We start from the raw sequence: 14,491 nt of genomic DNA on the forward strand, positions 1-14,491 counted from the left end.
CCGTACTTCTGATAAATAAATTCAACATCTTAAAGATGGCGTACCAGTTCACACATCAGCCTGCAACGGAAAATTTATTACTTAGTAAGCTCTAAAACCAATAATACTGAAGATTAATTTGTAAAAGTTACCTTCATAGCCAAACATATTGGCATTGTGTAGCAACAACAGTCAGAAATAGAATTGTTGGCAATCTAGCAACTGTTTCCTACAGCAGGAAGAAATTATATTCCATCTTTTCCATTGGATCCCATTAAATTGTCCTTTTCATCAGCTGCATGATCCTGACCATCCCATTAACACTTATCCCAAGAATCTAAATGACAATTCTGTTCCAGTAGATTCAGCTCCAAGAGTGATTGAGTTACTATCTTAATGTGTAGAACACATTTACAATAGGCATTAAGGTTCTTTGAATAATATTTGTTTGTTACCATATAGCATTCATTTCCCTCTTTTCGGTATTATTTTGTTATCAGAGTCAGTTTCTGCTTCTCTTGTGAGACTAAGAAGCCTCCTATCTAAGGGACTATCAAACAGATCCCCCTGTCAAAACTGCCTAGTTTATATCATGGAGACCATTATCTCCAAAAACCAAAGAGGCTTTCAAATTATTTTGGATCTCTGAGATATGTCATTTTCTAAAATTTAGTTTATCTCACTGGCTTTAGTATTTCTGTTTAATTGAAGAATGCTGGTTTCATTGATGGGATTTATCAAATTTCCCTGTCTTTTCCCCCCACTCTCCTTGATTATAGATAGTACCTTTGGTTCTAGTTGGGTAAGTCTGTATTATCCCAATAAGCCTTGCTATGACACCAGAATCTTTACAAACTTTCTAGAAGTCATAAATATTTATTTGTATTTGTGCTAAATTACAGTATACTTGTATTTAGATAACTGGTCAGTAGTTTTGTCTTTTAGATACTGTGGAACATGTTCATGTCTTATCACTTGTCTACTAATTCCAGGCTTATTGTACATGTTCTTATCAATTGGGCATTCACCTCTATTCAAGGCTTCATGTCAAGTCTCTCAAGGCCTAATTATTCCGCTGCTATCTTATCTTTTCTTGTTCCTTTTCTTCTTTCTTCTTTTTCTCTGCCCCTATACCATATATTTCACTAACTGCAAAAGCATGCAATGTAGGTGAGGAGCACATTGTTAAGGTAAGTAGATATAGAAACTACATTATTCCATGGTTTATAAACTTTATATCAACCAGCTAGAATTCTCAGCAGCATTCAAGATACTGTGTGCCTTCACCCAGTTATAGCCGGATCCGCGTTAACTATTTAACAATGACATCATAATTCAGAAATCAAATAGCATACAATTAGTATCACTATTCAACCTCTTTACCGAACTGTGGGATTGGTGTACTTACCGATGTCTATTCATTTGGTGATAAAAACAGTATTTTGCCATTCTTCATTTTTACTCTCTGAAGATATAACATACTTACCTCAACTGTTAATGGTGGGACTTTATTTGTTCATTTATAAAATAATTTGTATATCATTCCATTCAACAATTAAATATCTTCAGTAAAACACTTCTTGTTTCCAATATTAAACCAAAAATTGTCTTGGTGCCAGCTCACTGGGAGATACTTTCCAATTGTGCAAAAGTACATATTTGTGTACCTTTGGCCCCTACCGCTGCTGACTACCAGGGTCATTTCCAAAATTAATTGTCATGATGAAATTTGCATGGATTGTCTGATGATCCTGGTAGTGCTCCTGTGCTGCAAACACATTTTTCTTTTGTCTTTGACCAGGTGGAAACTCCTATTTTATTTTTACATCCACATTTACTCATTCTTAGATTTATCATGTATTATTTATAACTGACCGTTTCCTCTTTAGTAAGTACAGTCCCCAGCACAGAAAGCCTAGGCAGCAACATTTTATATTCTCTATTTTGCTTACAATATCCTTTTTCTTTGCTGATCTTCCCAGGTTCCTGTTGACAAGGTAGAAAGAACTTTTCTTCTTGTCTTCAAAGTATTATCTTTCAGCAACTGTTTTCTTTTACAGTTCTGTCAACCCCTTTCTCTCTCTCTCTCTCTCTCTCTCTCTCTCTCTCTTCCTCTTTCTTTCCCTCCCTCCCTTCCATTCTGTCTTTTCACCCAACTATTACCAGTTTTTGAAAAGCCTTATCAATTGTTTCTGAATGTGTCCACCACACTGTTTCAAGTTGGAACTTGAAAACTTGTTGTCTCTATGCTGCTTGTAGCACTTTATAAGGTACTGGACAGCTATGCAAACCATGTTCTCCTTCGGAAGACAGGAGCATTATTGGTAACAATCAATGTTGGTGAACGAATTTTCAGTTCTTTTGCTCAGTACTATTTTTGAGGGGAAAGTAGTTTTATTTATCTCCAGAATGCTCTATGTGTATCAGGAACTGGCCCTTCCCGTTTTCTTTCAGAATACACCTACAGGACTCTCTAAATGCTCTTGACATCAAAAGATGATTATTTTCTGTGTCTTTCTTCTCATATCCACACTTCTTCATTGTATATGCTAGACATAAGCAGGACTTTCCAATTCCATTGTGGTGTTTATTCAATTAGATAACAGTGTCTATGATTTGGCAAAACACTTTCAGCTTTCAGAACATTCGATTCAAGCAGTAATTGTATCAGTAGCATTTTTAAGTATATGCTTCTTCCTGAGATTCACTAAGCCATCAGCCTGGTTGCAAATATTAGGTATTATTGGCATGATACTGCCAAGATTTTGATTGAAAGAATGTTGTCTCTGGCATGCAGTACATTCTCATATTATCCAAGGCTACCTGCCTTTAGGTAACAGATACTATATAGTTAATCACCCATATACAAGAACCATGGAAATTACATTAAAGAAAAGCTGGTTACTGCTGTGGATTGATGAGTGATCTCTGAATGCAGACCTCCACTATTCATTTTGCCTGCTTAAATTTAAGGATAGTACCTCAATTTTGATCTGCTATGGCAGGTGGAAATATCTCACCCTTTTCATATGCTATGTCACAGCATGAGCAAGACTCTTGGCCAAAAGTCTTAAATTTTGGAACATTCTTATCTGAGTTATTATGTAGTGCAGATCCTCTAAATATGAATTCACAGTTCAAAAAAATGACAAAGGAGCTTAGACAGTTCATATTGTTTGTGTGCACACAGTATCCCATCACTTGTTTTGCTTTATACGGAATATGTTTACGTTTACGTTTACGTTTTACGTTTTACGTTTACGTTTTATTTAATTTATATACCGCCCTTCTCCCTGGGGACTCAGGGCGGTTCACAGGGCATATAAATAAAAATACAATACTATACAAAAGTTAAAACAGAGATTAAATCAATGCCCCATTAAAAAACAATAATACAATCTAAAATAACAATTTAAAACCCAGCTCCCCCATCAGGCCAGACCAGCCAATTCAAACAAATGGGTCTTCAGACCACGACGGAAAGTTCGGAGGTCCGATGCCGTCCGGAGCTCCACCGGCAGTTGGTTCCACAAAGCCGGGGCACCCACAGAGAAGGCTCTCCCCCTGGGGGCCGCCAGTCGGCATTCCCTGACCGGAGGCACCCTGAGGAGGCCCTCTCTGTGGGAACGCACAGGGCGGAGGGGAGTTGAAGCCGGCAGCAGGTGGTCCCCGAGGTACCCCGGACCCATGCCATGTAGGGACTTAAAGATCATAACTAAGAAGGTAGTGAAGGTACTAAATTCTAATAAATATAGCACAGTCTGGTTAATTAATTCCCACAATCTGGTTAATTCATTAACTCCTGTGATGAGGAGAATTAGTTTAAACCAGGAGTGGATAGTTTGAGAACTTAAGGTCTCATGCAGCCATCCAGAGTCTTGAGCAACTCTAAAATTGTTACCAAACTGTGGTTTCAATGAAATATAAGACAAAATGTTAAATACATGGGAATAGTAAAACTAATTACATTTAATTAAAGCAATTTTAGTGTTTTTCCCCTGGCCCCGTGGTTTTGTCCCACTGATTTCTAGCAGCCTACTTAGGAGAAGCATGACTCATGACTATAAAGTGCATGTTCCATTTCCCTGGAATAGAGTAGTACAGTAATGAGAAATAGGGAATTGCTTGAATTAAACTCAATAACCAGGCATGTTTTTAACATACATTCACTTTTTTCACATACCTGCGTTATTCATATTAGCTTCTAACTGTTTACAAACTGAAGGAAAGCTGTTTTACATGAGCAAACTATTTTAATAAGCTATAGCTTTAGAAAGTGGCACTTCGCTTTCCCTGATTCACTAAGCATTTTAAACTGTTGGTTTGTCATCTGACCTTTATTTATATTTCACTATCATTTTAATCCTAAATGTTCTCTGAAGAATGTGCCAGCATTAGTATTTCATCTACTGCCAGCTTTTCTCCCCATCCCTGTTTTCCTACTGCTTTTGTGGTTCAAGATTATATAGGCCTCATCATAGTGCTTCTGAGTAAGCTTTTTGTCTCCCAAAGAGCTAATTCCCCTCTCCTGAAGAATTTGAAAAATGTTTTTTAAAAGGCTATATTTTATTTTAGGTATAATTTATTATTGCCAATGCACTATTTCTCATTCCAATAGGCTTATGTGTTTATTAGTATGAAGTGGTATACCATATTTGTCCCCTTCATTAACCAATGGAAATACACTTTTGGAAAAATATTGTTAAGGGAATGACCTAAGCATCTGATGGAAACAATTTTGTCAATTTTGTCTCTATCCATTTAGAAATATGCTAATTTTCTTTGTCTTGTTTTGATTCTGTTAATAAGACTTAAACATTACATCTTTCCACCTTTGCTTCAATAGTTTAGTTTAAGTTTAATCTAATCTAGTCTAATCTAATCTAGTTTAATTAAGTTTAAACAAGTAAATTGAGCCACGTAGTGCATTTTTTTCAACTTAGAGCTGATTTGCTACTTATTCTATTTGTTCAGTATCAAGAGGTTTTAATTAACATTTAATGATTGTGTAAAATCTTTGATTTGCCTGAGGAACATACTTTATAAGATTGATGGAAATTACATAGCAAATAGCACAATTATTCCATGCTATATTTAATATATTAAATATAATATAATCATTCCATAATATATCATTCCATAATATATTTCCATATGTGTGTGTGTGTATACACACATATACATACACACCCATAAATCTTTCAAAATCACTGATATATCTCCATGTCCCCAGCCCCTTATTTTCTCATAAAAATCTGCCTCACTCCTTTTGAGGTTGTCATCTGAGTGATGCAATAACCTCATTTATAAAAGGAGATAATAGGGAGATATACTTTATTACTAGGAAAAATTCTTAACCAGTTTTATTGCATTTTTCCTTCTTCTCATGAGCAAGTACACTCTTGCTAGTCACACAGTTCCAAGTCCAGCAAAATGCTCAGAATTAATAAACAGAGGTAACAGGCAATGAGAGTTTTGCACATAACAGTCCTATCAGCATAATATGTTCAATGATCCTCCACAATTCTTTTTACATCAAAACCAACTCTGAATTTTACCAGCTTGATATGTGATTTATTATTTATAATTCCTTTCATGCCATGAGCAGAACTTCCCTCAGTGTGCTAATCACTTCCTAAAGTAAACCCCTGAATTCTACCACCACAGAGAAAAGCAAATGGTGATACAGATGAAAAATAAATACTGCTTCAGCAGCGGACTCTTTTCTATTTGTTTCTTTATATGAAGTATATACCATACTTCATGAGAAATGCTTGAAGTGGCTACCTTGCTTATTAAGTGGGAAATAATTTGGGCTTAGTGCACTTAAAATAGCTGCAATTTTTCAGGTAACTAGCAAAATTTGCTTATAGCGATTAAATAAGTGAGCTTTTTCACAGTTTATGAATACTTTCTCTGAACAAGTTATTCAAAGTTCTTCTGTGTATCTACCTCTACAACTGCATTAAAGAATACAAAATAAAGACACACTAAGAACCCTCTACGTAGTGTTTAAATACCATTTGTTCCAATATATTTGGCCAACTAACTAACTAACTCATTGCTTTTATCGTCTTCCTGCTATTTTTTTTAGGATCACCAATGAACTTAAGATTTGTTACTTTTTCATTTGGAAATCTCAAGAATTTAGCCTGAGAATGTTAATAGTCAGTGGTGTCTCCTTCTTCTGAACTATGGTCCTCTCCCAAAATGTAGACAACCAGCAGTGGTGTCAGCTCAAATAGAAATGGGGACCACTAAACCATAGTGCATATTGACTTAGAAAACTACACTTTTTTATTAATACACCAACATGTTAAAATCAAATAGGAACTAGAGCTAACCAATACGTAAAAAACATTGTCATGAATTGGTCTGTTTCTTTTCAGTATTTATTTATGTCTATGTGGGTTTGGGTATTTATGTGAGGGTGTGAATTGGTTTGTGTGTGTGTGTGTGTGTGTGTGTGTGTGTGTGTGTGTATGTAGATCTTTGGTCATTCGGGTTTTTTCCCACGTAGAATTGGAGGTATCAGGGCAACGTTTCGACGAAATCTCATCCGTCATCCTCAGGCTGGTGGGTTCAGCTTCGTTCTTCTGGGAGAAGTGTGTGGTAGTGGCTGTTTTTTCTTCTTCTTTAAACTGCCAGAGGGGGTGTGGTCTGTGAGAGGCGAGAGGTTAGGGGGCCTATCAGCCATTTGGAAACCTGCCTTGATTGACAGACGAGCCCCAACCACCAAGAATGATACCAGACCCAAACCCATGATAACATCTCATGACATCACCACCACACAACCATTCAAAAAGCAAATCCGAACCCACAACGATAACGACACACAACCACAAAATAGAAACCTAACTACAGCTGCAACATCAGCCACTTTAAACCCCTCCAAACCACACAATAAGCAAACTGACACCCACTATAAAAACATGGCACCACCACAAACACGGAGCCGAACAAAAGCAGCACAACTCACCAGTTCAGGTCTAAGGCTGGCAGCTGAGATCAGCCCATCCACTCAAAACACATCCCCACCCAATCAGAATACAGCCCCCATTCAAAACACACTCCCACCCAATCAGAACACAGCTAACCCCCCACCCAATCAGAGCACACCTCCACCCACAGACCACACCCCCTCTGGCAGTTTAAAAAAGAAGAAAAAACAGCCACTACCACACACTTCTCCCAGAAGAACGAAGGATGACGGATGAGATTTCGTCGAAACGTTGCCCTGATACCTCCAATTCTACGTGGGGAAAAACCCGAATGACCAAAGATACACACACACACACACACACACACACACATATATATATATATATATGTGTGTGTGTGTGTGTGTGTGTGTGTGTATTGTTTGTGTACTGGCTTACTGCTTCCCTGAAATGCTCCCTCTAATTTCTGACATCTCTTTAGCCTGCTCCACCACAGTGCCAAGCAATCCTCACTGTTTGGCAACTTTATGACTTGTGCACTTCAACTCCCAGAATTCCCCAGCCTGATGGCTAGGGAATTCTGGGAATTGAAGTCTTCAAGTCTTAAAGTTGCCAAGGCTGGGTTAAACCAAGGCAGCAAACATGTTCAATATTACTCACAAGTTTGATGATGATTGGTAACTAAATGTATTATTATTTAGTAATATCCAGGTTTTATTGTATCTTTATTTTGTTAAATATTTTCAAGTTGCATTTTTATTTGGTTCAGATCATACTCTGATGTGTTGTAGATCCCATGTGGCCTGTGAACTAAAGGAATGTAAGAAATTCAAATTGTACCCACCAAGCCATCTTTAATAATTGTTTTTACCAGATAGTTCTCCTTCTCCTCCAGAGGAATATGGCCCAAGGTTATATTGTTAAAATTCACAGGCAGGTTGAATTAATATGTATGTGTTCGAGGCATTATTGCCAGTTTTTTTAGTCTTTGCAATACTAGGATAAATTTTAAGGACAGACAAGCCATTTTCTTTGTATGTATAGATTAAACAAATTCCATTTGCAAATCCTCAGTTTTCTCTCTACACCACAAATATCTATGACAGTACAATATACAATAAGCTGTCTTCCTAAAAGAAAAATAATCCTCTAGAATTAATTTATTTGGGTGTGTATGTTGAACCTCAGCATGATAGAACAAATAGAATTCAAAAAAGATACTATTGCTCTGAATTGTTTTCCTGCTTAAGATCCTGATAATTACTATTTCTGAAAGAACCTACTGGCTCAAGTCTTGGTTAAACCACTTTTATTGACTGACCAAATTAACAAATATGCTGCAGTAAATCTGCAAACTGTGAGTAATGTAATGCAGGGGTCCCCAACCCCCGGTCTGTGGACCAGTACCAGGCCGTAGCATGCCAGCAACCGGTCCACACAAACAAGCAAAAACCCATCCATGAAATGCAGGGAGCAGCAAAACCATGCCCCATCCGGTCTGTGGAAAAACCGAACCAGTCCCTAGTGCCCAAACAGTTGGGGACCTCTAATGTAATGTAACATAATTAATGTTGATGATACGCTATAAAGCAATTAAAATCTGTAGTTTAAATGGAAGCTGCCTAACATTGTTTTAAAAGTTGGAGATATTGGATGTATTAGGCATCCATGGACTTTGGAGAAAAATTGTGACATAAAATTGAAAGGTGGAACAGTCATAGTGTCCTCCATCCCACTTAGTTTAATTAGCAAAGAAAGATTCCTGGTTCATTTTTTCCCCCAACAGTATACTTTACTGAGAAGAAAGTGGTTGCAGATTAGAGCAGGCAGAATCTGTTGGCTTAGTGCAAAAATTATGCAATCAAGTTCCCCTTTTCCCTGGCCACCCTCCTATTATCAGTCAATGTCCAATTAAATGTTCTCAGATTGTTTTGGACGTGGACCTGTGTTCACACCTTTCCCATCTCTGCATTCCTTTTGCTGACTTTGTACTGGATTGGTGTGAAATGCAGTCAGAGCCAGCATCTCTTCAATCCCAGCACCCCCTTAATCACCCACATTCCAATTTCTCCCCTCCTCCATTGCAAATGTCAGGCTGGCAAGATGCGATGCAAAGCAAGAAGCAGAATGTCAGCCATGACATGCCACCCCTCCAGAAAAAGGCTGTTAGAGAAGAATGGCAGCCATGACATATAGCTTGCAAGATAGTTGGAGAAACATATTTCCTTACAGAATGTTCACAAACTCTTAGAAATGGTCAATGCAAATAATAACTTTTGTTGCACTTCTTTTCTTTGTTGCAAAGTCTAGGGATTCTATCCAATTAAATGATCTGAAATCTGAAGTGTCACCACGGATCTCAGCTGAAGATTTGATTGACCTCTGTGACCTGACAGGACCTGGCCATTCTAAAATGCCAACCAAGAAGACAAAGTCTAGCAAACCAAAGTTGCTTATTGTTGATATTCGGAACAGTGAGGAGTATCCTTCTATGCTGAAAGTCATGGCTTAATAATTTCTCACTGTTTTTGTCCTTGTCACAGTTTTGGATTGAAAAGTATTTTATGAGAAATGGGAGAAAAGCTTCCCACTAATTGGAGGAAGATTAGTGATTGAAATCATAGGACTGAACTATCTTTAATCTATTATGTGTGTGTGTGGGGGGGGAAACCTCAGCACTTAGAAAATCAGACATCAGTAAGAAAACAATCTACCTTTATTTTCTTAGTAACATCTTTTTTCTGTGTTCATTTTTAACAGCAACAACAAAAATCAAAGCAAACGTATCAGCATGACACAGAATTAACCATCCTAATATCAGCAGTGCTAGAGAGTTGCAACAGAGTAAAACATCACAGACCCCATACTCCAAATTATGTGTTTCTTTGTGTGTTTTTTTATCTCCACACTATTAACCTTGTGTGATAGATTGGGTTGAGAAGTAGCCCAGAGTCACTGTGTGCGAGTTGGGTGGCTATGTAAATGTGATAGAAAAATAAATACATAAATAAAAGGTAAAGGTAAAGGTTCCCCCACACATGCATACTAGTCGTTTCTGACTCTAGGGGCTGGTGCTCATCTCCGTTTCAAAGCCTAAGAGCCAGCGCTTGTCCGAGGACGTCTCCATGGTCATGTGGCCGGCATGACTAGACACCAAAGGTGCACGGAGTGCTGTTACCTTCCGACCGTAGTGGTCCCTATTTTTCTACTTGCATTTTTACGTGCTTTCGAACTGCTAGGTTGGCAGAAGCTGGGACGGTTAACAGGCGCTCACTCTGTTATGCGGCACTCGGGATTTGACCCGCCAAACTGCCGACCTTCTGATCGACAAGCTCAGCGTCCTAACCCACTGAGCCACCGCGTCCCTAAATACGTAAATAGTGATGTGCAAATATTAATGTGGAAATCATTGGCTCAATGTAGAATAAGATCTCCTTTCTTTCCCAAACTATTGGAAGTTTCAAAACATGGTCCACTTAACTGCAGTAGTACCAATAGATTTTATGTTCCCTTCTGTGCCAGTTATAGATAGCTAACAGGTTTGCTTTCCCTCACTCTCTGCAACAATGGTTGTTGAAACTCTTGGGCAATTCACATTATTGAAAAGGATTATGAAAAATGATGATCCTATTTTTTTATCATTTTCCCCCTAGATTCTGGATTTTTTGTTATCTCTCTATCAGGTCACACACTCACACACACACACAGAATTACTTAGTTTTCCTTTATCCAACATAGCTTCCGTTACTCAACGTATCTTCTCAGTGCCTACAGATCTGCTTTTCAGTAAGACCCAATGAGAAATCCTATGTCTTCCTATTGCAGGTATCATTAATTAGAACTGCTACTTTTATTTTTACTACTAGAGACTTAGAAACATTTAGAACTGAATTACTTTTAATTTTAAACACCCTTTTCTTAGTCACACCTTTATTAGAAAACAGAATTGCTATGGCTTGAAAACAAGCCAAAACCCAACCCTCAGTATGTTGTACTATCTAACTAAAACAGCGGTGATCAAGGATAACTGTTTTTTTATAGATATTTATTAATTTCATGTGTTTGTTGAGGTTTGCAAGGCCAAGCTTCACCATGTTAATCTGTTGGCTCTTCATTATTTAGTTTTCTGAAGCTTTTCTCCTGCAGTAGTTTAATCTTTTTAAGCCAGATTCATTTATAAGGAAAGCTTTTAATTTTGCCTGCACGACATGTTAAAAAAAACTCACAGAAACTTGAGCAGTTCTGCTACTAATAACTCTTTGTTGAAATTAACAGGCAGCTTTTCTTGCCAAGGCAGTGGGTGTGTAAAGTTAATAACATTTCATCTGTAAGATTTGCTGTTAAACCCAGAGGTCGGCTTTTAGTAGATCAGTGAAATATATCCAAAATAGGAAGTACTACAAAAAGAAGCAATAACTTAGAGGAGTTTAGTTCCATAGTCAGTGGAGAACTATATCCCAAGCACAGAAGGCATTTCTCAGTTCACAGAGATCACTTTGTTGTTTTTTTTCTCATTAACTGTGAATCTTGGTTTTACTTAAAACAAGAATCTACAACTTGCAATCCTTGGGAACCCTCAGACTTCCCCATTTTCTGATGAATTATGCTTAATTGGATACGATGAATAATCATACTAGCAGTGTTCAGTTCACCCAATTTAAATGTTAATTAATTTTCTCAACTCTTCCCACTTTTTGGAATGTACTCCCTGGAGTTCATTTGAAAGCCAAGTGCTGCTTTCAGTAGTGGGGGAAAAGTTCTTTTGTGCTCTTCAGGCAAAAGGCTTTTTATTCTCAAAAATAGGCCTGTCTTACAGATTCTTAGGCCCAGAATCCTAGTTATAATTTTGCGTATGTAATACAGTCTGAAAAGAATTAAAAATGTTTCCAGATTTAGGAGTAATTTAATTTTACCAGTATAAGAGTAAGGTAAAGGTAAAGGTTCCCCCGCACATGCGTGCTAGTCGTTTCCAACTCTAGGGGCCGCTGCTCATCTCCGTTTCAAAGCTGAAGAGCCAGCGCTTGTCTGAGGACGTCTCCGTGGTCATGTGGCCGGCATGACTAGACGCCAAAGGCACACGGAATGCTGTTACCTTCCCACTGTAGTGGTCCCTATTTTTCTACTTGCATTTTTATGTGCTTTTGAACTGCTAGGTTGGCAGAAGCTGGGCCGAGTAACAGGCGCTCACTCCGTTACGCGGCACTCGGGATTCGACCCGCCAAACTGCTGACCTTCTGATTGACAAGCTCAGCGTCCTAACCCCACTGAGCCACCGTGTCCCTAGTATAAGAGTATTGTGTAGTTATTTTATATATATATATATATATATATATATATATATATATATATATATATATATATATATATATATATATATATATATATATGTTTTCGTAGATTCTCGCGGGTGTCTGTATGTGTAGATCTAGAGTCTCGGGTTTCTGAAAGGAACGCGGGAAGAAACCCGAGACTCTAGATCTACATATATATATATATATATATATATATATATTAGAAAATCATTTTGGAATAAAATTCCAGTGAGGCAATCAGGTCATTTCACAACAAAGGTTTCATCTGGAAGCCACCTAATTCAGTTGAAATTAAAATAAAACTCCATTAAGGAAAAAAAAGCAGTTCATATCACAATAAAAGCTTTATCTGGGAGCCTCTTAATTCACTTGAAAGCTTGCCTATAACAGAAGGCTAAAGGTCAATCCATACAGACTCTAGCCTGTTTAAATAGTATTCAGCCTGATGAAGCATTATGAAATTTTAGGCAATTGCGTGGAAAGGAAGAAAGAGATTCAATTTCCAAAGCTTATAAACTTGTTTTTGTAGGATAACATGTATAGACTGCACATATCTAGTCAACCACTAGATGGAAGTCTGATTGTCCTATATTTGTCTATTCTTTCATCTAGTCTCAGCCCTTTGAGGTATTCCAGGCAAGATGCAGAACTAGGAGTATTAGTTCTATCTTTGTTGTAAGCTTTCATTAACAGTATCTTCTTGCAAGTCTGAAAGTATATCTCCTTCCCCATTGCCTTTACAGTCCCTAGGACCCCTGAGATGTTTGCCACTTCCCATTCCTTCTGCCGGTTCAGCTGTTCTTATCTGAGTGTTGCCTAGTCTATGGTTCTTCCTCATATCTCCCAACATCTTTCCCACATACTATTACTTCTAATGTTCACATAGAGATTTGGAATCCAGATATGGTGTGCCCGTATCCAAACTGTGCAGTCAAATAATTTGGACATTATTCTTGAGCCAGTGTCACTGACTTTGGTGATTAGAGTTTAGTTGTGCTCATCATCTTGTACTTTGATACACCCAATATTCATGCCTAAAAATTTTGATACAGTATGTTTAAAAATAGTATAATTAATAACAAATTGATTGGAAAATTAGGCCAAATCTAGCAACTTGGAGCTTCCATTTATTCTTATTTTAGTGGTGGTTCCCATATAAATTCCTATAGAAGCTAGGCTAAAAATAATTTGATTTATATTACAGGTATAAGCTGTAGTGAATTATTTTTTCTCCAAGATAAGGGAAATCTTTCTGTTAAAAGTTGGCACCGTGCAGGGTAGCATTTAAGTGAAATAACAACGTAACATTTAAGTGATGTATGCTTTTGCAATATTCAGCAGGTTTTTTTAAAAAAAATATGTTACAAAAATGTCAGTCGTGTTTCATTGTTTTTGATGAGGATCCCTGCAAAATTCTTTACAGGCCTTTAGTTCTGTTGCATACATTTTTGCTACTTATAATCAGCTCATTACTGGAATGGTTAACATTCTATTTAAGATTGGAGTGAATACTTCAAACACATGCACAGTGACCTGCTAAAACAATTGCAGAAACCCAACATAAATGTTTTTTCTCTTTTTGAGGATATATTTATACAGTTGTCAGAAAAGGCTATCCTATTTTTATCACTATTATACTACTAATGATAAAGATGTAGATTTATTTACATATTTTGTTGTTGTAGTCCAAAGTATAAGATAATTATTCCCTCCAGCTAGGTGAAATTAATGAAATTAACTAGTGGGATGGGTCAGGTTTTTGTTGATCTCAAGGAAATGTTGCTGTTATGCTTCTCATGGTATAATCTTGACAGTCATCCAAATGGAACTGCTTATACAAGTTGTTTTAAGAGGTATTCAAACTAGTATTAATCCTAGATTAGCTGTAAGCCTTCCTAAGGGATTTTAAAAATTATCATAGTGTTGCAATAACTTAAATAGAAAGTTATTACCTTAATTTTTAACAGGCAAACCAACCATTTGTACTCAGTAGATGAAATTGAGGACCCAGATTGTTGGGGGCAATTAAGCTGACTTTGTAATAATGCCGCTTGGGGGGTGTATGTAGCCCTAATAAGCAGGCATATACATAGAATGAAGGCTACTGCTAAGTTTGTAAAGCCGCCCTGAGTCTTTGGAGAAGGGCGGGATATAAATGGAATTAAAATAAATAAATAAATAAATAAATAAATAAATAAATAAATAAATAAATAAATAAATAAATAAATTGGAACTTGTTTAGCTCCAACAACAGTATTA

At 37.2% G+C, this 14,491-nt stretch overlaps 1 protein-coding gene and 1 long non-coding RNA gene across 2 annotated transcripts in view; both read left to right on the forward strand.

Annotated features, from left to right (window-relative positions):
* The window catches only part of LOC310643071, a 937,169-nt gene that overhangs the window by 900,743 nt on the left and 21,935 nt on the right, over nucleotides 1-14,491 (forward strand). The gene's annotated exons all lie outside the window — the stretch shown is intronic.
* Nucleotides 1-14,491, forward strand: part of TBCK (TBC1 domain containing kinase) — an 89,951-nt gene that overhangs the window by 57,633 nt on the left and 17,827 nt on the right. Inside the window, exon 23 of the mRNA XM_083367113.1 lies at nucleotides 9,226-9,401. Within this exon, the coding sequence (XP_083223239.1) occupies nucleotides 9,226-9,401 (176 nt within the window). The remainder of the gene's footprint in view (nucleotides 1-9,225; nucleotides 9,402-14,491) is intronic.

Source organism: Vipera ursinii (assembly GCF_947247035.1).
Source record: "Vipera ursinii genome assembly, chromosome: 7".
Taxonomy (NCBI): domain Eukaryota; kingdom Metazoa; phylum Chordata; class Lepidosauria; order Squamata; family Viperidae; genus Vipera; species Vipera ursinii.